Source organism: Homarus americanus, unplaced genomic scaffold (assembly GCF_018991925.1).
Source record: "Homarus americanus isolate GMGI-L3 unplaced genomic scaffold, GMGI_Hamer_2.0 scaffold48016, whole genome shotgun sequence".
In the NCBI taxonomy this organism is placed as follows: domain Eukaryota; kingdom Metazoa; phylum Arthropoda; class Malacostraca; order Decapoda; family Nephropidae; genus Homarus; species Homarus americanus.
In genome coordinates, this window is record NW_024755055.1 from 2248718 (window position 1) to 2274955 (window position 26238).

At 40.7% G+C, this 26238-nt stretch overlaps 1 protein-coding gene and 1 long non-coding RNA gene across 2 annotated transcripts in view; both read left to right on the forward strand.

Moving 5' to 3' along the window:
* Window positions 1–8442: 8442 nt before the first annotated feature.
* Window positions 8443–13657, forward strand: LOC121856239. The gene is made up of 3 exons (XR_006086933.1): window positions 8443–8457; window positions 13036–13238; window positions 13423–13657. It is a non-coding gene; the product is annotated as an uncharacterized LOC121856239 (long non-coding RNA).
* Window positions 13658–17959: 4302 nt separating this feature from the next.
* The window catches only part of LOC121856200 (MAP kinase-activating death domain protein-like), an 89132-nt gene continuing 80853 nt past the window's right edge, over window positions 17960–26238 (forward strand). The window contains exons 1-4 of the mRNA XM_042351545.1: window positions 17960–18049; window positions 23520–23761; window positions 24821–24960; window positions 25222–25348. Of these exons, the coding sequence (XP_042207479.1) occupies window position 23761; window positions 24821–24960; window positions 25222–25348 (268 nt within the window). The 5' untranslated portion in view covers window positions 17960–18049; window positions 23520–23760. The remainder of the gene's footprint in view (window positions 18050–23519; window positions 23762–24820; window positions 24961–25221; window positions 25349–26238) is intronic.

Below are 26238 nucleotides of genomic sequence, written 5' to 3' on the forward strand. Positions count from 1 at the left end.
CTGTTCAGGTGTACTGTTATCATCACCATATAATTCTAATAATTAAAAGTAGAACAATTTACTTCTGTTTTCAATGTTCAACAATAAAAAATAAATGGTGCTTGGAAGCCTAACACACTATTAACTCAAATTTACCTTATACCTTGTCCTTTCACCTTCCATCTTGGGTTTCTATTCCGTCCATAGATGTTTCTCTGATAAAATATACGACAGTCCAGGTCACGCACTAAGTCTTGTACCCCAAATGGCATTACTGTAACACACCACATTAAATTTTAAAATTCGTTTCAATAGTAACTTTATGAAGCATCAATACCCCAAAATATATTACACAATCAAAATTGGTTGTTCATATATAAAAACTACATTGTAAGAGCTGTAACGAGCAGAATGGTTGTTTGCCGCTCGTTTGGCTAGTTGCTTCGCTGCCCCACTAGGGGTGGGGGTGAAGGTTGCAATAGTAACTTATATCAATACCCAAAATATATTACACAATCAAAATTGGTTGTTCATATATAAAGCCAAGCTACATTGTAGAGCTGTAACGAGCAAACGGTTACCCGCCGCTTGTTTGGGTAGTTTGCCTGTTCGCTGCCCCACAAGGGGAGGGGTTGGGAGGTGAAAAGGTTGCAATAGTAACTTTATTAAGCATCAATAACCCCAAAATATATCACAATCAAAATTGGTTGTTCATATATAAAAAGCCAAGCTACATTGTAGAGCTGTAACGAGCAACGGTTACCCGCCGCTTGTTTGGGTGTTTGCCTGTTCGCTGCCAAGAAGGAGGGTTGGGAGGTGAAAAGGTTGCAATAGTAACTTTATTAAGCATCAATAACCCCCAAAATATATCACACAATCAAAATTGGTTGTTCATATATAAAAAGCCAGCTACATTGTAAGAGCTGTAACGAGCAAACGGTTGTCCGCCGCTTGTTTGGGTAGTTTGCCTGTTCGCTGCCCCACTAGGGGGGAGGTGAAGGCGGCTGCCACCTAGCCGCACGCCAGTCACTGCTCAGCCGTTACTCTAGCTGCACGTCACCCAGCTATTCGATTGTAACTTTGGTTGTGTACTCGTCTGAGGTTTTCAGTAAGTGTTTGACCCCAGTGTTGTTTATTTAATATTTGTGTGAGTGGTGTCAGGATTATTGTGATTATTTTCTTAGTAAAGTGATGTCAATCTCAACCGGTTGTTCGTTTCCGGTAACTCGTGGTTCTTGACTTTCCTTTTATAAGATCCTGATTAGGCTGACAAAGGATTTATATGCCAAAGGCCAAGCCTTTACATAAATTAAATTCTACAGTATAGTGCCGTATTAATACTCTATTATGCAAGGGTTCTACACTAAAATTACATTTTTCAGTAAAAATTACAACCTTAAATGGAATTGATGACGAGGTAGTGAAATGGATCAGTCCACATAGGCCACAAACAAACCAGTCCTAGTAGGTCCCAAATTAACTAGTCCTAGTGGGTCCCAGTCCTAATAGTGTATACTGTAGGTCGGTCAGGATGGGGTGTATTAGGACTCATCATATGACCTAAAACCTTAGAATTTATGGTAAGGTGTCTTGTACATTTTTTTCAGTTATATCCCAACAGTTTTAGTTAACAGACTTTATCTTGTCAAAATTATTTCTTACTGTGTACTACATCACGGGTCCGACTAATTACCCAAATGTAGCCGCAATGAAGTCAAATAATGGTCCTACATGAATAAATCGGACTGCCAATCACTTCTCGATTAGTATTTGGTGCCAAAATTGGAAAACTTACTTTATCTGAGTTAATACATCGCGTGCATGTACCGACGGGCGAGATTACCCAAATGTAGCCGCAATGAAGTCAAATAATGGTCCTACATGAATAAATCGGACTGCCAATCACTTCTCGATTAGCATTTGGTGTCAGTCACAAAATTGGAAAACTTAATTTAACCTGAATTAATAGATCGAGTGCATGTACCTAACCTACCTAACTCAGATTAAATTGAGTTTACTAATTTTTTATGACTATGACACCAAATACTAGTCGAAAGTGGCACCAACTATCATTGTAAGACGACTTTATTAGTAATTAATCAGACCCACATCACTGCTCCAATAAATTAGTTGATGTATGTTTAATAATACTCATTTGACAAGTGTTCAGAATATAAGTAGCATACTATACTCCACACATAAAAGTATATTAATATATACTGTATATATTATTAATGAAAAACGACTACCTGGACCTGTACAGCCAAAATCTAATACGGATGATTTTATTGATGATTTTAGAATATTATACTGTCTACTCCATCAAGTGTTCTTTGACTATTACAGTATCCAGTCTTTACTACTAAGTTGGTGAGGTTATGAACGTGTATTCATTAGAACAAACCAAGTGAAAAACTAAGCCAATTTGAGTACTGTATATCTTAACCTTACCTAAATAACCTAAACTAACCTAACAAAATATCCTAACCTGGCAACCAAACCCAAATATCCTAGGCTAACCCATTTATCCTAAAGCTAACCTAAATAGTCTAAGCTAACCCATAAATATTCTAAGCTAACCTAAATATCCTAAGCTAGCCTAAATATCCTAAGCTAACTCGTATATCCTGACCTAATGCAAATATCCTATGTTAACCCATAATATATCCTGGCCAATTACTTAAACCTAACCTAACCTAACCTAACTCAACCTACTTAGATACCCTAAAACTAATATAACAACAATTAATCAACCCAACCAACCAAAAATTAAACAATCTAACTAAAAATAACTATACAGTAACAGTACCCTATTCACGTTTACACTGTTTGTTTGGATTTTGCTTTCAGTGAACTACAACAGACATCAGTATAAGGTCCCGTTGAAGAAATAATGAAATGAGCCAGACTGAAAATTTGCACGAAAAACACTTCAGTTAAGTTTAGTTTATTATGCATGAAACGTAATATACCACTGCATTACTTTATTTAAGAACGGTAATTATGTTTGAGTGATCACCAAATACACGGTGCCTCCCAGAACCGAACTTACTTAACGCGTTCATATATCGCAGGAAGTGGCGGAGTAACGGCAGCACAAGGTTGCCCAGTCATCAAAACATTATCGAGTTCTTCACCCGCCACCCACCACAGCTGGTCCAAGTCAGTGATAGTGATAATTATAGTGAGGATATGGACTTATATGGACTTTGAGGGTTTGACAAAGAGGCCCTGCAAGCCCCTGTGGTGAATAGTGATACAGGTGAGGGCCAATAATCTGCCCTCTGCCTCAGAACCAACCCCCCATCCTGTGTGCCCAGCCATCTCTTCTACTAATGTAAGTGTTAAAACCTAATATTATTGATATTTCTCTTAATTATTAATTGTGTGTGCATACCATCATAAAGTTAAGATAATATTTTTACTACAACATAGTTGTGTGTCGTCAAAAGTGGAGTTTGGGGGTCGGCCCGCTCCTTATTTCAATTAATCCCATATGTTATGTTGTTCACTTTATGAGTTTCACTTTTCGCGTACCCTGTGGGTTGAATTAACCGCGTAAAGTGAGGTTGACTGTATCTTCATTAAATAAACAAAGAAATATTCTTCGAGGACACTATCTGTCAAAAACTCCACCCTAGCTGGTCGGGTCCTCCCCCTACCAGAGAAGCTTTGGGAGAAAATAGTAAATTTACATTTTAGTAATAAATAATAACTCAGACTAATGTTAGGATAATATAATTGACATTTCTGGATTCCTTGCAGGTCAGGGAATATTTTGAATGTAAACTTCATATATTTTGCACAAAAGATAAAATACTTGCTTTGTGTAAACCAAATTATTACATTAGATCTAAAATTTGTATGTCTAATGCAAAATCCATGATGTTTATATTCAAAATGATCATCATATTGTAAGAATTTCAGCAATGTAAATTATATTCTGCCTGTAATTTGTATGAACTTTATGAGCTAAATAAAAATAAAAAATTATACTTCACCGCGTATATGAGTAGATGCACCGCGAAAGTGAATGTCTGGTTCTGGCAAGGTACCGCGAAATGAGAAATCGCGAAAGTGAAAACCGTAAAGTGGAAAGTGAAACAGTGTAAAGCGGGTAATACTGTACTGAATGATTTTTATTTTTTCGTTTAGCCATTTCCTATTGGTGAATACACTGGTCTTGGAAAGTATTCCTGTTAACATCCCCTCCTATGAAGGTTTTTATATGTGAACAATTATTCAAGTGCTTTGTATTTTGTTCCTTCATATTTTTCTCCTTGCTCCAATTTGTACCTCATTAGTAAGGAAGAAATGATAAATAGTTTCTTATTAGTAATCATGTTGGGTACATAATACTGTACACTTGACGATATTAGCAATGGAAATTTGTGATAAATTTCAAAGAATAATACTGTATTTTCTATAGGCATAACTTGGATTATTTTACTGTTTCTGAGCTCGCTCACGAGAAAATGAAAAGGGTAGCACTGAATGATAAGAAACTTAAACGGAACTTAAATTGCGGCATCCCTCGACCCCCACTGTGGTACCTATGACAAAAAAAAGACAAGGAACATGTCAGGTTATTTTCAAGGAGACTACCTTTTAAAGCAGCTCCAGGTATTTTATGGAACATTGACACCTTACTTGCCATTTTATAATAACTCTAGTGAATGTTTGATAGGAACTCCATTGGTGGGCCGTGTGGGTGAGAGTAGATGTGGGGTTAAAGTTGTTTGATTAGCTTAGATCAGAGGGCAGACAGAGCAAAATGCCTAGGCAACTTATTCAGTAGTAGCTGTTTTAAGCAAAGTAATTGTCTCAGGTATATGAACTCTAAAGTGACAGATCTTGTAACTACCATATCCATATTAACGTATTGTGGTAAACTTGTGGAATTTGGCCAACCATGTGATGTTAAAATACTTCAGAAAATATTTATTTATGTACCTGTAGTCTATGTAATTTACTGATTTATGCCTTTTTTCAGTTATAAAGAAGTAAAAAGGAGCAGACTCTGGTCATGGGGAAAACTATGAGTCTCATTTTGAAGAGATGGAATATGAATCAACTGTTGATCCTTGTGAATTAGCTGTTAATCCTTTAGCACTAGACACACCAAGAAAGAAGAATGATGGTGTAAAACGCCAGGTAAAACGCCAAGTGTTAAACTCAGTCTTGAAAGATTATCTCATTTACACACATCTCAAGAAGTAGATAGTTCAAAAGATACAACACAAGTCTGTTACAAATGCATATCAGGAGGAAGATGTAGGTTGTATTAGTGAAACAACTTGTTCATACTCTAACCTCAGGTTAGAAGACAGCGATGATAACAAAAGCACCAGAATAAGGGAGATGGATGTTCAGAGATCAGGAATGAGATGTATAAAGGCAAAGAAAAAGAAGAGCTTTTATCTCCCAATAATTGTACTGAAAGTGCATGTACAAAAATGTGAGAATTATGACGAGTGTAATTCTCAATCCAGAACCCTGAAGAAGTTAGAATTTTGCCAGAGCAAACCGAAAACTTGTACAACCAATACCAAGTGGTCGAACCACTCAACATAACAAAAGGAATTACAGTTATCAACACGAGAAGATATAACAAATAATATGGTAAGCACAGCAGATCAGCCTCATCCAGTTCCCAAACCAAGATTCACACGCAAAGCAAAAGGTCTTACCATTGCTCAATACAGCTGATGAATCAGAAGGTCAGTTGTAGGTGGAGAATAGTAATATTCAGTATAAGGATTGTAAATGTGCAGATAATGGCCAGACAATAAAATTATATCATTAAAGGAACATCATTCAAGTTCAAGTGAGGGAGGAGGATTGAGTGGTTCACTAAGGTCAAAGTTACTATGTTCAAGGAAATGTACTCTTTTGTCCCCTGCTGCTTTGCAAAATATGAGACTAGATTTTAGTTATCCATCCCTCCATCTGTTATCAAAATTTAATAATCCTAAAGTATGCACAGCAAGTATTTTATTTTGAAACTTTACCAAAGTATGCTAGCAAAGCCTTTATTTTTATATGCCAATTTTTCAGGCATAACCAGAGATCAAGATGAAGATCAGACATATAAACAAACTTTGTGATTGCTCTGAAACTTTGACAATATAGCATGTTTCCATGATCTTAGGCAGTCAGTGGTGTGAAGAAGTCAGGAGTAAAGTAATATTGGGAAAAGGTGATCTCCTCTGAAAATCTTGTAATGAGTCAACAATTGTAAAAACATTGTTGATCTTTAAAGTTGACACTGGCTGGTAGTGGAGTATATTGTGTTGATATTTCAAGAAAACTCCCATATTAGTTAAAGAGTTGCAGAAGGATATAAGTTTATTTTATATTGAAGATGAACTTTCCTTATTAGTTAGACCTCAATTGGGACAGTGCATGATACTTTGTCTTTGGTGATGCAAGTTGCACCAGTGTGTCATGGGGATATTTTCATTAAGAAGTTGTGAGTAAATACAGACAGATTTCTGTAGGTTCACAAATGAAAACCTAGCACAGTTTCCAGAAGTTCATAAGGTATATAACGACAGTATAGAAAATATGTTGATGAATATCAATATTACTAGTAACGATGTGCTTAAAGAAATTAACAAACTGAAGCCTCATAAATCGCCTGGTCCAGACGAGGTATATGCTAGAATATAAAAGAATGTAGAGATGAGTTGAGTAATCCATTAGCAGTTTTATTTAATAAGTCATTAGAATCGCCTAGTGCAGCTTGGAAACTTGCAAGTGTAGTTCCAATTTTCAAAAGGTGATAAATCAATTGCATCAAATTACCGTCCCATTAGTCTCATCGTCAATCCTAGGCAAGTTGCAGAGTCAATTATTGCTACGAAAATCAGAAGCCACCTTGAAACATTCAACTTAATCTTCTCTTTCTCAGCACGGTTCACCCAGGGACGTTCTTGTCTCACAAATTTGCTTAGCTTTTTCTCAGAAGTATATGGCTGTAGATAATGATAAGTCATATGATATAATTTATTTAGATTTCAGTAAAGCATTCGATAGAGTCCCTCATGAGATTGATAAGGAAGGTAGAAGCACATGGAATAGGTGGATCATTATTAAAATGGATTAGGTCATGGTTAACTGGTAGGAAACAAAGAGTCAGCATAAATGGATTTAAGTCAGACTAAGGGGTCAAAAGCGGAGTTCCCCAGGATCTGTATTAGGCCCCTTCTGCTGTTTGTTATATTCATTAATGATCTTGATTTAGGTATAACTAGTAGGATTAGTAAATTTGCAGGTGATACCAAAATGGGGAGAGGATATCAGACAGTGACTTTGAACACCTTCAAAGAGATCTAGGTACCTTACGTGAGTGGTCAGTAGACTGGCAAATGAATTTTACTGATAAATGCAAGGTACTACAGATAGGGAAGACGAATACAAACGTTAAGTATAAACTAGGTAACACGAAATAGAAAACTCAGATTGTGAAAAAGATCTAGGTGTATTTGTTAGCAACACTTGAAACCTAGAAAACAATGTATTAGCGTTCGCAACAAGGCAAACAGGATTTTGGGTTCATATCTAGGAGTGTGGAGTAACAGAACTGCTGACGTTATCTTGAAACTTTACCTAGCATTAGTGAGGCCACACGGATTATGTCTGGTTCCTGGTGTCCTTATTATAGAATGGACGTAGATTCTTTGGAGAGAGTACAAAGAAGAATGACAAAATGATCCATAATATTAGAAACCTTCCATACGAAGAAAGACTGAAAAGCTTAGGCTTGCATTCATTAGAGAGGTATAGAGTTAGGGAGATATGATAGAGGGGTGTTCAAGTGGGTAAGTGGATACAAGGGAAAATGGAAGATGTTCTGAAGCTCAGTAATAACGAAATAACTAGAACAAATGGCTTTAAATTAGATAAATTCCGATTCAGAAAGGATATGGAAGGCATTGGTTTGGTAATAGAGTTGTGGATATGTGGAATAGGCTACCGAGTGCTATAGTAGGATCGGGGACGCTTGGGAGCTTCAAGACGAAGTTGGATAGGCACATGGAAGTGCTGATGGTGTGAAAAGGATCTGCCCTGTATGGGCCAGTCGGCCTCCTGCAGTATCCCACTTTCTTATGTTCTTATGTATTTATTGTTTAGTTTCAATAAAGAATATTAACTTGTTCATCCTGGAATGTTCTACAATGGTGACTTCATTGTTTTATGCCCATTTCTCTTGCCAGGTTCTATCTCAGGTAATTCGTGACTTCTCCCCATGTCAGAATTACCTGAAAGTATTTATAGTTAAATTTATGGAGGGTTAGTGTATGTTCCATCATATTAAGAAAAATCAAATGCATGAAACAAATTTCATTTTTCATCTTGAAAAACTCAGCTATGTCAATACATTAATATATTAACTCTCTATTTATTTCCATACCCCAGACTCCAGAGAGTTGAGATAAACCTCCTGCCAGAACCACACCTGCAGCTTGTCCTACAGTAGGTACCACCACTCACCTCACCACCACCACCACCACTTCCACCTCCACCACCACCACTCACCTCACCACCACCACCATCTCACCACCACCACCATCTCACCACCACCACCACCCCACCACCACCACCACCATCCACCACCACCACCATCCACCACCACCACCATCCACCACCACCACCATCTCACCACACCACCACCATCCACCACCACCACCATATCACCACCACCAACTATCACCACCACCACCATCCACCACACCACCATCTCACCACCATCCTCACCACCACCATCTCACCACCACCACCAGCACCTCACCACCACCACCATCACACCCCACCACCACCCTCACCATATCAATAATATATTAACTCTATTTATTTCAGATTCCAGCTCACCACCAACACCATCTCACCAGCACTCACCACCACCATCACCTCACCACCACCCTCACCATATCAATAATATATTCACCTGTATTTATTTCCAGATTCCAGCTCACCACCACCATCTCACCCACCACCACCAGCACCTCCTCACCACCACCATCTCACCACCACCACCAGCACCTCACCACCACCATCTCACCACCACCACCAGCACCACACCACCACCATCACTCCACCACCACCTCACCACATCAATAATATATTAACACCATTTATTTCCAGATCCCAGCTCACCACCACCACCATCTCACCACCATATCACCACCACCACCATCTCACCACCACACCATCCACCACCACCATTCACCACCACCATATCACCAACACCACCACCATCTCACCACCACCATCTCACCCACCACCATCTCACCACCACACCATCACCACCACCATATCACCACCACCACCATCTCACCCCACCCACCAGCCCACCAACCACCATCACCACCACCATATCACCACCACCACCATATCACCACCATCCACCATCACCACCACCACCATATCACCAACTCAACCACCACCCTCAACCACCACCACCACCACCCACCACCATCACCAACCACCATATCACCACCATCACCATATCACCACCACCACCACCATATCACCAACCACCAATCACCACCACCACCATCTCACCACCATCATCCACCACCACCATCTCACCACCACCATCTCACCACCACCACCATATCACCACCACCACCATATCACCACCACCACCCCATCACCACCACCACCACCATATCACCACCACCACCACACCATATCACCACCACCACCACCATATCACCCCACCACCAACCATATCACCACCACCACCACCATATCACCACCACCACCATATCACCACCACCATCCCCACCACCAACCACATCACCACCACCACATCACCACCATCCCCACCACCACCATATCACCACCACCACCATATCACCACCACCACCATCTCACCACCACCACCACATCACCACCATCTCACCACCACCACATCACCACCACCACCATATATCACCACCACCACCATATCACCACCACCATACCACCACCACCATCTCACCACCACCATATCACCACCACCACCATATCACCACCACCACACACCACCAACTATCACCACCACCAACCATACCCACCACCACCACATCACCACCACCACCATTCCCACCACCACCACCATATCACCACCACCACCATATCACCACCACCACCACATCCCACCCACCATCTCACCACCACCACCACCACCACCACCCACCACCACCACCACCCCACCCACCACCACCACCCCACCACCACCATCTCACCACCACCATCTCACCACCCACATCACCACCACCATATCACCACCACCACCATCACCACCACCACCATATCACCCACCACACCATATCACCACCACCACCACCCATATCACCACCACCACCACCATATCACCATCACCACCACCATATCACCACCACCACCACCATATCACCACCAACCACCATATCACCACCACCACCATCTCACCACCACCACCATCTCCCACCACCACCATCTCACCACCACCACCATATCACACCCACCATATCACAACCACCATACCACCACCATATCACCACCATCTCAACACCACCATATCACCACCACCACCATATCACCACCACCACCATTCACCACCACCATATCACCACCACCACCATATCACCACCACCATCTCACCACCACACATCCACCCACCACCACCATATCACCACCACCATATCACATCTCACCCACCACCATCTCACCCGCCATCTCACCACCACCATCTCACCACCACCACCTCACCACCACCATATCACCACCGCCATATCACCACCATATCACCACCACCATATCACCACCACCACCATCTCACCACCACCATCTCACCACCATATCACCACACCATATCACCACCACCACCATATCACAACCACCATCTCGCCACCACCACCATATCACCACCACCATATCACCACCACCACCATCTCACCACCACCACCATCTCACCCACCATATCACCACCACCACCATATCCACCCACCACCACCATATCACCACCACCACCATTTCACCACCACCACCATATCACCACCACCATCTCACACCACCATCTCCCTACACCATCTCACCACCACCATCTCACTACCACCATCTCACACCACCACCATATCCCACCACCACCACCATATCACCACCACCACCATATCACCACCACCATTTCACCACCACCATATCACCACCACCATATCACCACCACCACCATATCACCACCACACCACCATATCACACCACCTATATCACCACCACCATCTCACCACCACCACCATCTCACCACCACCACCATCTCACCACCACCATATCACCACCCTTCATATCCACCACCACCATCTCACCACCATCATCTCCACCATCATCTCACCCATCATCTCACCACCACCCACCATATCACCACCACCATATCACCCACCACCACCATATCACCACCACACCACCATATCACCACCACCACCATATCACCACCACCACCATATCACCACCCACCACCACCATATCACCACCACCACCACCATCATCACCACCACCCACCACCATATCACCACCACACACCATATCACCACCACCACCACCATATCACCACCACCACCACCACCATATCACCACCACCACCACCCATATCACCACCACCACCACCACCATATCACCACCACCACCACCACCATATCACCACCACCACCATCCTCACCCACCACCACCATATCCCACCACCACACCACCATATCACAACCACCATCTCACCACCACACCATATCACCACCATCTCAACACCACCATATCACCACCACCACCCATATCACCACCACCACCATTTCACCACCACCATATCACCCACCACCACCATATCCCACCACCATCTCACCACCCACATCACCACCCACCACATATCACCACCACCATATCACCACCATCTCACCCACACCACCATCTCACCACCACCATCTCACCATCTCACCACCACCACCTCACACCACCACCATATCACACCGCCATATCCACCATATCACACCACCATATCACCCACCACACCACCATCTCACCACACCACCATCCTCACCACCATATCACCACCACCACCATATCACCACCACCATCTCGCCACCCCACCACCATCACCACCATATCACCACCACCACCACCATCTCACCACCACCACCATCTCACCACCATATCACCACCACCACCATATCACCACCACCACCATATCACCCACCCACCACCATTTTCACCACCACCACCATATCACCACCACCATCTCACACCACCATCTCCCCACCACCACCATCTCCCCACCACCACCATCTCACCACCATCTCTCACCACCACCATATCACCACCACCATATCACCACCACCACCATTTCACCACCACCATATCCACCACCACCATATCCACCACCACCACCATATCACCACCACCACCATATCACCACCACCATATCCACCACCACCATCTCACCACCACCACCCATCTCACCCACACCCCACCATCTCACCACCACCATATCACCACCACCACCATATCACCACCACCACCATATCACCACCACCATATCACACCCACCACCATTTCACCCACCACCATCACTACCACCACCATCTCACCACCATATCACCACACCACACCATATCACCACCACCACCACCATATCACACCACACCACCATATCCCACCACCACCATCTCACCACCACCACCATCTCACCACCACCACCACATATCCACCACCACCATATCACCACCACCATCTCACCACCACCATATCACCACCACCATCTCACCCACCACCATCTCACCACCACCATCTCACCACCACCATCTCACCACCACCACCTCACCACCACCACCTCACTATGTCAATCATATATTAACTCCATGTATTTATTTCAGATTCCAGCTCACCACCACCATCTCACCACCACCATCTCACCACCACCATCTCACCACCACCATCACCTCACCACCATCACCTCACCACCATCACCTCACCACCATCATCACCTCATCACCACCACCACTACCTCCTTCTTGATCACCTTTTGTAGTTAATCATTTTTTATTACAGAAATTTGGTGACCTAAATGAAGCGAAGTACCCAATGAACATAATTACTGGAATAACATCATTCATCAAAATACAACCAGCAAAGCCATCACGTGAGGAGAAGCGACAAACAGGACTGCAAAAGAAGAGGGATTGAGATGATGAGACGATAAAAAAAGAAAGAAGAATTACAGTATTAAAATTGAAAGCAGAGGAGCTGAAAAGGTTGGTCAGGAGATAAATTTATAGAAATATTTAAGTCAGAGCTGTTCTTAGGATTCATAATTCAAGTTTTATCCAAGTCTTAAATGGATTGTTGCATGAATGATGGGACAACATGGTGTTGGGTGGTTTAATGATATCCTGTATGAATTGTCATTAATTTTATTCTATTATAATTTTATAACAGACGCAACGAGGAAAGGATGAGGCGGGTACAGGAAGCTCGTGAAGAAAGAGAGCGTAAGGCTATAGAAGCAAAGGAATAACAAGACAGAGATAGAAAGAACAGAGAGGAGCGACTAAGAGAACAGTTGCACAGAAAGCAGCAACTTCTTGCTAAGAAACGTGCAGAAGAGGCTAGAGTTAAGAAGATTAAAGAACAGGTAGGTTTAAGCAGTAACCTTAGAAATTAAATTATTAACAGCTGTGTTGAGTTTAAAACTCTTATATATTGATACAGTAAACCCTCGATAAGTCGGCACATTTGGGCTCTGGCCTTGCCGAGTTATCCCAAATTCCGACTTATCGAGGCACTTTCCCCCTTCATACAAAAATTCAACAATAAAAAAATTATCGACCCATATGTGTGTGTGTGTACAGGTAATTACTAAATGTACAAAAGGGTAACACTTACCTGCACTGCAGGCGAAGAATAGGGCATCATTGTAGGTGACACAGGTGTATGGTAGGTGACACAGATATGGTAGGTGACACAGGTATGGTAGGTGATACCGGTGACCACATATGCCGAGATTTTTGCTGTTGACAACACCATATACATAATGTATGTCGTTTCTCACTCCTCATTTATTTAATCATTTTTTTTTACTATTTATGGTATTTGTTATTATTTTGTTTATTAAAATTTTTATTAATTTTAATTATTATTATTATTATTATTATTATTATTATTATAATTATAATATCTTTGCCCCCCAGGCCCTGGTGTGGGTCAGTGACCTGTGCCCGGGTGGGCTAATCCCCGTAAAAAAAAAAAAAATTCCGAGAGATGTCAAGAGGCGGCAGCATCAAGAGGACAAGATTGTACTGGGAAAACACTGAACCAATAAAGCTTTTGTTGGGACTACAATCTTTTTTTTTTTGCTCACCTTCATCTCAGTGGTTATTTAAGTAAAAGTGTGATAAAAACTTTACTTCATTCAAAGCCATTCTTATGTTACAGATGATCATAATTATTTTAACAAACCTGTACTGTATATGATATACAGTACAAAGCTTTATGAAAGTAAATTAAGTTGATTATTTAAAAGCAGCCATATACAGGGGGTCCCCGACTTATGAACGCCTGCCGATACGAACAGAGGGTTAAACTTGAAATTTACGGTTTTATTTACTTGACTTGTTTTACTTTAATTTATTGTATTTTGTCATTCTATTTCTTCTTGTGTCTTAAGTGATTTTAGATGTATACAGGATTTAAGGACTTGGGCTATGATATAGTGGGATTTTAAACATTGTTCTGTAAGTACGGTATGCGTGTAGCATGTGTGCCGACTTGCATACAAATCCGTTCCGACTTAAGAACGTCCTCAGGAACGGAACCCCTTAGTAACCCAGGGACCCCCTGTACAGTACAGTACCTGTAAATGCTAATACATCCAGTATTACCATGAGAGAGATGCTTCCAAATCATGAGTGATTCCTGTGCCCTTATGGCAGTGTTATACAATAACTACAGTATATGTGAATAAGCCATGTAGAATAATGTGTTCATTAGTTACACCAAGGTACTAGTCATAGATATATTTTTCCATATCTCATGGATGAGAATCTAGTGTACGAGTGACTGTTTGTCATCTCCACGATGTGTACAACATTGAATTGAGAACTGGTACTTAATGGTCTCAAGATGATAGGTACTAAACTATGTATAAAAGTGTACATTGATGTGTTACTACATTAAGTTTAGACTAGTTTGGAAAGGACTAACTGGAGTAGGTTAGTAAGATTATACTTGGTTATGTTCAGTTAAGAGTGTATTATGGAATTGTTTTTAGTTTAATCTTGTCAGAGCACACAAGTGTACCTATTATTGTACGGTTTAACAAATATATACTTATCTATGTGACTTCTTGATATATTTTTTCTATGAATTTAAGTTAGTATGTACTGTATACAGTTTTATATAATATACTATGTAAAGAAATCGACAGTGAGAAAGGATTATTGTTTGCCAGTACTGTACAAATAAGTTGTGGTGTAAAGGATTCCATTCTTAAGCATATTCAAAGTCGGAAAGTTACTGTTTTTGGAACTTTATCATATGCAAATAACTTAATTGTTTAGGAAATAACCTCTTAAAACACAGGTAGCTTGTGCATGATTAAGTTCAAAGGCTTAAAGTTGGCATTACTGTACTGTACACTTGATTTTTAAACCCAGTGACACATTACTGTATAATCTTTACACGCACACAAACACACTGGATCCAAAAAGTATATTATGACAAACTTATACCTCAGATGTGACCCCAAAGTGTAGTGGAGATGAGGAGAACAGATCCCAGTTTCACCTTGTAAGTACTGGATTCAATTTACTAAGTCTTGAATCTCAATATATGTTTAAAAATTTGTCTTTACTTACCAGTCATGAGGAACTTATGTATACAATGTTAAGTTTCCCCTACAAGGCCCAGGTTCTCAAATATACTGTATACACAAGTTAAAATTTTCTCTAAATTGAAAGCATAGAAATTCATCAGATTCGCAAAAGTTACTGTAAAATACTACATTGAGATTATGACTGTAAGCAGGAAAGACTTAACATTTCTTTTTTTTACCTGTGTAAAGAAAATTATCGTAAGGATTTTTGTTACTCAACATTGCCTTCATATAGTTATTAAGATAATGTATAAGGTGATTTAGAATAAGAAAAAAGAAACCCGAATCGACCAAAAATTTGCATCAGGATTATGGCAGCTGTTAATCTACTGTAATATTTATGAGAAATAAAAAGATTTAACACCTAATTTGACATTTTATTCCCATTATTTCCGTAGGATTTATAATTATTTTTTCTTTCTCTCTTTAATACCCCAGGGAGTATCAATAGTGAAGATGGTAGACAAAGTAAAGGAAGAGTTTGTCTACCTGAACACCCCGTGAGTTAATCCTTGTTATTAATGTACGAGATAAATTCGGCGACCATCAAATTAATACCGTGGTTCCTAAACTAACACCCACACCACGTCTCAAGTTGCATCAAGACATACAGTGCTTTTCTAGTTGTGCGAAATTGTTCTATGAAGACAATTTCGTCATTAAAGAGATTTCCTTCCCACATTTCTATGGTCAATCTTCACCGTTTCATATTCTCAAAGGCTCGTACGTTGAATTTATCTCATAATTGAAGATGTAAGAACGCAGCTAATTTGTTGACTGAAGATAAAGTACAAAAAAAAAACCCCACCCAGAATGGCATCAAAATTTTTAAAATTAATTACTTATGTTCGCTTATATCAGATTGTGAATATGTACAACTAAGAAAAAGAATCATTAAAAAAATGTTCTCGGCATTAACTTTGTCTCATTGCTGGTGCTAAGTAAACTTATCTAAGTAAGGACGAATATCGATGTCATTGTCGAACGTAATTTTTGGTCTGATAAAAAGATGAATAGTGTATGAAACTCTTGAGGATATGGAATTTGCTTAGTTACACCAGGATCGGTTCTCATGTTTTAGTTGTTGCGACCATTAAGTACTCCGTGACCTTGACCTTTGACCTAATTTAAAAAATATTCACTCGTCACTTAGAGGAAGTATTGTCATGACATTTCCTGGTTTAACCTTTAATCTTGAAAAAGCTCCCACTTGTCTATTCTTATCTAACGGTGCCTCAGTACTGTGAACGTTTGACACTTGTGGTTTTAAATAATGTCAGAGATTTATAAATAACCTCTGTATTGACTCACATATTCAAAAGACTTGTTCGAAAGCTGCTATATATTAATGTTTTGTGAATAAAGCCCTCGAAAAATGACCTTAGACCAATGGTGCTTTTGAAGTCAGTTGCCACGAATTAGTTATGAGCGTTTTTACTATATCGAGATTGCCATATCTAGTATAAATGTATTATTGTGTATCGCCTTGTTCACGGGTTGAGATGACGGTCGCCGTGGCCTCCGTTCCTTGCCGCTCAGCTGACAGATAGTGACGTCACTAACACGTCTGCTGATAACACCGAACAACCGAATACGTAACATTTTTTTTGTACAGGACGACAACCACACACAAACAGTTAATTATAATGTAATTGAATAATGAATCGCATATTTTATAATTTTATTTTGTTATATTGTTTATAAATTGTGAAATGGTGGAAAATACTGTAGTTATATATTATTTTGTTCACAGAGAACCATGAATGATAGAATCCGGACGAGTTTAATCGATAGCAGACAGGGGGTGCGGCGCTCCGAATCCCTGTGTCACAGTTTGTGCGCAGGCGTTCACTGGCGTTGCCGTGGTTACTGTATTGCGTCGATAAATGTCAAGTGGCAAGTGATCATTTTATATATATATTATATATCTTCCTCTAGTGGGCACTGTGTAGTATTTCCTACGTTTTAATTGTATAAATGTTTGTTTTAGTGAATTAGTAATTGCACAAGACCAGTCCAAACGGAGTCGTACCTATGTATTTCGACCAAAGGTTCGGATAATTCCTCCAGTGTTATTCCACTCGGCAACAACGGGCCTCTCATTGATTTCTTGTGTAGTACGAGGGGCAGACACGTCGAACTGGCCGAGAGATCAGTTTCAGCAGAGCCAGGTACAATTTCGCCGTTCCAGAGGTCGGTGGTGGACTCGGTTTTGTGGTGATGGTAGTGTTGTGTGGTGCATCACAGATTTCATCATTGTTGTTACTGCTTCACCGCTGCTGATGTGGCAAGTGAACACCTAAACTTCAGTACTATCTTCATGTCTATAGTTTCATATATTTTTCCCTTTTAATTTTGGAGTAGTTAATGGCATAATGTGTTGTGGTAGTGTATTATGGACGTGTATTTTAAATGCGGGGAGATCATTGCTGTCAGCGACATAGTGACCTACTTCTGCTGCCTCGACTCACTCACTCCGAGACGAGCATGACTAGCAAGCCTTAATGAACCCCAACACCCCGGCACCCTCATCTAACACTCTTTCCTTGTCACAGGCGGTAATTCCCGGAACTACTACATTACTAGATGATTATCCCCCATACCGTTATGAAATGAGTCGGATAAAGTTGAATTTTATTAATTAAGGAGACAAGCTGCAATACCAACAAAAATGCCTTACGCGTGTCTGTATTCTTTCATATCTATCTGTCAGTATTTTAATAAACGTTTTCGGATGATATACAGACAATTCATACATCAGGTGTTATCAGTAAGGCTGTAAGATGTGACAGATTGTTATCAGCAGTGTGGAGGTTAACTTCTTAGATAAATACCGGAAGCGCATGGTATGGAGGCGAGGCAATGTATACACCACAAATTGAGTGAAGTCATTCATTGAAGGAATAATCGGTTTAATGAGTCTTAAATGGAACGGGATTTCATGAAATTGGGATGACTGTTTTTATTGCCATAGCTCCATAGATGCTAGTGCTAGTCGCTCCGATAACAGTATGACGAAAATTAAGTTACAAAGGGTTAAATCAGGCTTGGTGTGTGCTGATGTTAGCTCTTCTGGAAGATGTTTACTGACACGATTGCTCCCGTGTATAGAGTTCTGTACATTAATTGTAATTTTCGAAAGAAATCAGGCGTCTTTAAATGTTGGCGTAGTAGTGTTTCACTGCAAAATTAACATATTTCTAGTTTGCATATTGTAAATATAAATTAAACAAAAGAAACAACTGTATTCGTTGTAGTAATGATGCTGCACTGTATTCAATACCCGTATTGGTTGCTTGTCAACGTAGCGGGCTCACTTCACGTTGTATAATAGTATAGCTTGGTAATTAGAGCTCACGTTGCAATATATTATATATTGTGTATATGGAGGATATTGTACGTACTAATGTCTGTTGATACTATCTTGTGTTTGGGCTATATACTGTATGGTGATCAAGGTCAACTTTTTGTACGTGAATTTGTCTATTAGTTTGATGATACAGTATTTTCATAATTTATTTTAAAATGGAACATCAAAGAGGTTAAACTTTCTTGGTTTTTCAATATTGATTACTTGTGTGTGTACTTACTTACAAATATAGACTAGGCTTTTAAAGTTATTTCTTATTTCACGGTAACTCTTACAACATTAATATCACAAAGCGCAGTAATTTATTATCAAATCAACATTTTATACTGTCAAACATAACATTAACATGGTAAACTCAGCCACTTAATGCGTCTTTAAATCTCCCGTTACGTGAGAAATTTAACGTAGGAACCTTTTTAGAATCCTGGTCCTGATGCAAATTGTATAATAAGACAAACGTATGAAGAATACACATTACTTGAGGGTGTTGTAGACCAAAGATACTCCACTCAGTCTTTGGTGTAGACTGGTAATATAAGAATACACTGTACAGATTATGATGTGCAAGCTTAGGAAGAAAAACAACTAAAACTCATATAGACTACAGATAATTATATTTAGGTTTAATAATCTCAAGGAACGATTTATGTAAATTTTTCACCTGTTGCATTAGTTATTTGACGGTCCTTATAAATACAAAGTTTATTTGACTAAGACTAACCTAACCTTTGAGAGACAGAAACTGGAAGCATCCGTTAGGGGAAATATCGCGTATCTATAAAAGTTGTGTTTGTCAGATTAAGTGTCACGCTCCAGGATAACAAAGGAAAATAATAATTAACCCGATAAAACAGACTACACAGTATTTACAAGTCGTTTCGTGTGAGTGTCGGTGTTTATTTCATTATGTACACGTAACTTCAGTCCAGTAAGTCCTCTGTGCTAGGCTTCAAGCGTAACTTCCCTAAGGGTCTCTACAAGCACTCAGGAATACGGTATATGCTTTCCTGACAATCATTATTTCACTTTAATTGGCTGATAAGGAACTGTCAAACTGTGGGAGGGGGGAGGGGGGGGGTACAACACAAAGAAACACACGACTAGAGAGCGCTCGGCAGCCAAGTAATGATTGGTTGGAGCCCCTGACGTCGTGTTTCTAAAAATAGGTAATTGATTCTTTCAACGTCTTTCAAGATAACAGCAGACAACACTACCCAACCAACCATACATCATTACCTTACCATCCAGGGGTCGCTTTGGTTAGGTTAGGTTGGGTTAGGTTTGGTTTAGTTAGTTTTCTTAGTGAAGTCGGATATAATAGGAACATGATGTGATTTCATACACCGATGACTTCTCGTATATCCAGTTAAGTAAACACAAATAATAATAATAATAATAATAAGTGGGGATAATAGTAATAACAACAATGATAATAAATAAACTACATTAATAGCAATAATTACAATAATAATAATAATTACAGAAAATGACAAACAAAACAGCGTATGAACATCTGTGGAGTTTGACTGAGGCTACTTATATCCTCTGTTAAACTTAGCTTAAAGCAGGACGTGCATGTGTTAGTTGGTGGTGTACCTTCCCTACCTAAGTCTTGAGTTTATACACGGCACTACAGCCAAGCAAGCAACGTGTGTGTGTGTGGTAAGTCGAGGTGCGTGGGGGAGAGTGATGTAATGTGCTGTCTGCTAGTGCTTCCGCTATTCTAACATAACATAACCAAACGCAACCTACCAGTAACTAACTTGAGTACGATGGCTTAACCTCTTGAGTACAATGGCCTAATCTCTTGAATACGATGGCTTAACTTCTTAAGTACCATGGCTTAACTTCTTGAGTACGACGATAACCCCACGAGTACAATATCATCGCACTCAAGGGGAATAGGGGTTAAATCATTGCACTCAGAGGGTTAACTTTAAAAACACCTCACCGCACTTATATTATGGACAGTGACTTCAGCAGTTGGCGTCCTGGGCCACTCAATGCAAATTAAAGTCCTGAGGGCTCCATTAAACTTAAAAATATCGGGTAATTGGCGGCGTTCAAACACGAAGCGTATCTTGGAAATTAAGGCGACCGAAATGAAAATACACCTTTGGGAATGAGGAAGGGCGTTCTTGGTGGTGATTAAACACATATTAAAAAGAATTAAAGAACTTATGTGAGTGTTGGTAATAACTAAGATGTTAACTTTACATTACATTATTAGTACTATTTATTTTTCGTTAAATATTCAGACTTATCCTGAAGACTTCCTGTTCACTGCCTTATACTCAAAGTTTCAAGTCAGGTTGTATTATTTATTTTTGTATTTAATGAAAGAAATCTGTTCGTAGCTCTGTCATGTTTTTTTCCTTGATGTAAAATAAATTGGGTGATAATTTTCCTATGGTTCCTAGAGAAAAAAATATCTTATAGTTATCTTGGTACAGTACACTCACTCACTCACCACTCCAACAGTAATAGCTTTGTTTACTTCACCTAGAGTCCTGGACCGTAAACACCACCTGTCACCGAGGCATTGTTTACTGAGAGACCTTTTGTATCTCTCTCTCTCTCTCTATATATGTCCTTGCTACTGATATAAGTTGTATATGTGTTACTGGTGTGTGTGTTTAACTTGCCAACACACCCAACACGACCTGGGTGTGTGTGTGTCGGTGAGGGTGACGTGTGTTGTAAGAGCCGGGCGGGAGGGAGATAACAGGAAGGCTTTTTGATATACAGTATTCCCGAGAGAAACGTTCAGTACGACCAACACAACACCTGCTGTGGGAACATGTGGCGCTTCTCTGTCATTTTACATCAATACTAATAACATAACAATTATAATTATTATTAGTAGTAGTCGTCTTAACCAAAGTATAGTAATAATGTTTAGCTATAAATTGATAAATCAAGTAAATAAAGTTAATTTTGAAAATTTGACGAAATATATAAGAAATGAAGTTATTTAAACATGAAAACTATTCGCTTTAACATTAAGAAGCGATAAGGGAAAAAGATATATTAGTTTTGGAAATTAATTTAATAAGAAGCAACGTTCACCGTCGCCTACCTAACATATAGGTATTTACGAGAGATGGAATATTTTGTTCATAAAAAAAATGGTTGTATGATAAGGTGAGGCAGGAAACTGGGGTTTCCCACAAGTCCTACTTGAACGAGAATGTTCTGAAGGTGTGACACTCCAGCTTGACCAGTCATCCACATATCTGTTTAATGTTTGGCGATAAATCGTAGATATATCTGACTTGTCAGTATATAAAGTGAATGTATACACCTACATTGTGTGTTTTTGACGAGTCTGAAAGGAATCATAGGATGAAAAACGTAACAGTGTTTCGCCTCGCGCATGTGCGGTATACGGCTGTTCACTTCTATCAGTTTATCTGTAGGTGTTGCGTGTTGCCGGCCAGAACAGCGGGTGAATATGTACAGTATGGTGGCGCCAAATTAAGAGCAAACGCCGCTAATCGTTATTAACTTTTTCTCTCGCTTTAAGATACAGTATCTAAGTTATCAGTGTTTCCTTCGCTACTTTTTACCTCCACGGCTTCGGGTATCATAGTAGATAAATAATTTTGAATATTTCTGGTAACTACAGAAAATGAATGACGACCAGCGCACCTTGTTCCACCAGCCCATCATTTCCATAGTAAAGTCAGCGCTAAGGTCTGGTTGCAAAGCTCGTGAATGAACGCAGTATTGTCTATCGGGGGAAAAGTCAGTGGCTTTATGACTGATTTATCGGCCGCCATATCCGTAGTGTAAACGCGCCTTAACAGTAACCGCCCCACACACACACACACACCTAGCTGTTGACGTGTGTAAATGGTAGATGGCGTGACGCTTTCGTTTAACATCACTCAGATAAACTGGATTATACTGTCAGTCTCCACCATAAATATATTTTTTCTTTCTTTTTCATAACGAATTGAATTTTTTCTACATTATTTCCCTCGACCTTTTTTCCCAACCATTATTCCTTCACATCCCCATCTGTAAAGTTAAATATCAGTCTATTTAGTTCTCCCTTTGGTTAGTACTTGGAAGGGTGACCTCTTCTCCCTAAGAACACTCGCTGCTTAGATGATGCTGGCATAAAGGACTCGACTGGAAACGATTCTCATATGGCTTTGTCAGCTGTCCTGTACAAATTGACTGAAAAATATTAACTTATTATTATTATTATTATTATTATTATTATTATGTGTTTATGTGGTATTATATGTGCTTGTAGTAAGATAACGTTTTGTGTGTTTTGTGCAGCAGTGAATGATGGGTACCGGAGCTGTGTGTCCACATCTGAGCCCCCCTAACGACTAGCAGCGAACAATAAATAGCAGCGGCAGGAACAGCAGAGCGCGACGCGGGTCTCCAACCCCTCCTGTGGTGGGGTCATCGTTGTCAGTAGCGGCCCTCTGGTGCGGCCCACGGTACCAGCCGGCCCACAGTAGCGGCCCACTGACTCAGTCCACCACGCTTGTCTCACCTTCCCCCGCATGATACAAGTGAGTGTGCCACTGAAACCTAACTCGACCAAACCTAACCTCAATCAAATGACTGTACCCGCCGCTTCGAACATAATTCATCTGATAAATAACACTGGATCACTCAACCAATATTGTCACACAGATATATCACAGCAAGCTCCCAGGACAGGTCGGGTAATTAGTGCTAGAACACCTGTACTGGCCAGCACCTGTTGAGCCAGAGACAACATTACAGGTATGAACTCAGGGTCAGGTAGCTCAGGCATGTCAGGATGTTTTAGCTTAGTTGAAGGTCTTGTGGAGTGAGTGTTGGCTGAGTCTTCGTCATAGCCACACAGTCTAGATCAAGAGGTCTTTATTTTGGGTATAGTGGGGACAGTATGTGCTGGTTATTTAACTCGTCTGAGACCTTGTTGTTGGTATGTGTCATCTGGTCTCTCTCGAACACACACACACACACAATACTCTATCACCTCTTCACGAAAACTGCAGGGGATAATTACACTCGGAGCAGATAATTATGCTGTTGGGCCTGAATGGGTGTGTGTGTGTGTGTGTGTGTGTCCAGCTCACAGCCAGGTGTTCAAGACACCTGTAGGGAGAATGCAGGGTGTTGGCAGCCAAGATTAACCTACCTCTTATGCGTGGGTCGTAGGTAACACCACACCTGTTTACCTTTACCAGTGTAGAATAATGTATCACCACACAATCTGTTAGGTAGGTGAGGTTAGGTTACGTTAAGGTAAGTTTGACCAACGTGAAGACATTTAGAATATATTGATTTAAACTATAATAGATTCAGATATATATGAGAGGGGAAACTTAAGTGTTTACATGTCTACCAGCTGTAACACTAGAGGGACGACCTTGTATTATCAGTAACAGTGGCTGGGGTTTCTTCCCCGTGTACTGGTCCTTGAACGTTCAGCCTTAAGTAATTGTTGGGTGTGTTAGGAGGTGGTGGAACACTCCTCCAGGGTGGTTCAACTTCATATTAGTGGGTGAAGTAATTGACATGATTAACAGCACACGTCATCTTCCAAAGTTCTGAAACAGAGTTGGTGTTTCTCCTGACAGTGGCGACGGAGGCGCAGCGGCGGCAGTTGTGTCCGCGGCTGCTGGACTACATGGTGGTGGTGGGTGCGCGCGCCCCCGGCCGGGCCGCCCCTGTCCAGCCCCCAGAACTACTGCGGCGGTACCCCCCAGACGACCACAAGGTGAGGTACCATAGCCTATAGCTTCCACTGGTTTATCTTGACATCGAAATAGTTACATAAAAAACAAATTCACATTGCCTTTATAACTCATTTAGGTCCAGTTTCCAAAAATACTCACCAACTTGTTCCAACTCCTGTTTTATAGAATTAATGATCAGTGTATCGGGATACTGCAGGAAAATGGCTGTGAAATAAGAGAGCGAGGCGTCAATACCTCAGTGATTGGTCTGTAATGAATGTTTGTATTTGTTGCTGGTGCAGGACTTCCCCCTGCCCCTCGACGTGATATACTTCTGCCAGCCTGAAGGATGTGTGTCTGTAGGGCCTAGGAAGACGTCCCTCAGGGAGGCCACCTCCTTTGTCTTTACCCTCACCGACAAGGATTCGGGTGAGTGTTGCTCTCAGTCTCCTGGTGGTGTTGGCCACATTATTTTTTTCCATTAAAAATTCCGTAATGGGGAAAAGCTATAGTATCGTAACCTGGCCTAACCTGGCCTAACCTAACCTAACCTGGCCTAGCCTAACCTAACCTAACCTAACCTAACCTAACCTAACCTAACCTAACCTTACCTTACCTAACCTTACCTTACCTAACCTGGCCTTACCTGGCCTTACCTCGTCTAACTTAACCCACACAACCTGAAATAATTTAATCTGACCAAACTGAACAAGGACTTCAAACTTTAAGAAATATAAGCTGGGTTGTCACGAGCTTAGTTCTGACGGCGCTAAGCTTGATGAGGGTTAGGGAGAGAGTGAGGGGTTTTGGTAAGGGTGAGAGAGAGAGGGGGGGGGGTTGAGGGTGAAGGCGTGGTGAGGGAAGTAAACCTGGAAGCCCCATTGGGTCAGTCAGTACACCTTGGGGTCTAGTCCTCACCACCACCACCACTACCTTGCACCATTATCACCACCATCTTGCACCATCATCAACAACAACAACACCACCTTCTCCATCATCATCTTGCACCATCATCATCACCACCAACACCTTGTTACACCGCCACCACCTTAAAACAATACCATTACCACCGCTTTGCAACAACGTAACACAGGTACAGAAATTTTATAGATTATACAAAAAACTGCTGAGGAACTTTGGTCAGATAGAAACATTACAGCTACATATACAGGATATTACAGGATAATAAGAGTACAAAATAATACATAGGATTGCTGTACTGTAGATCAATGTACGTTGTAGTGTACATAGGGGAAGCATAGGTTGATATTACAGTAATTTTAGAAGATTGATAACGTAGATTGGAAAAAAATAAAATG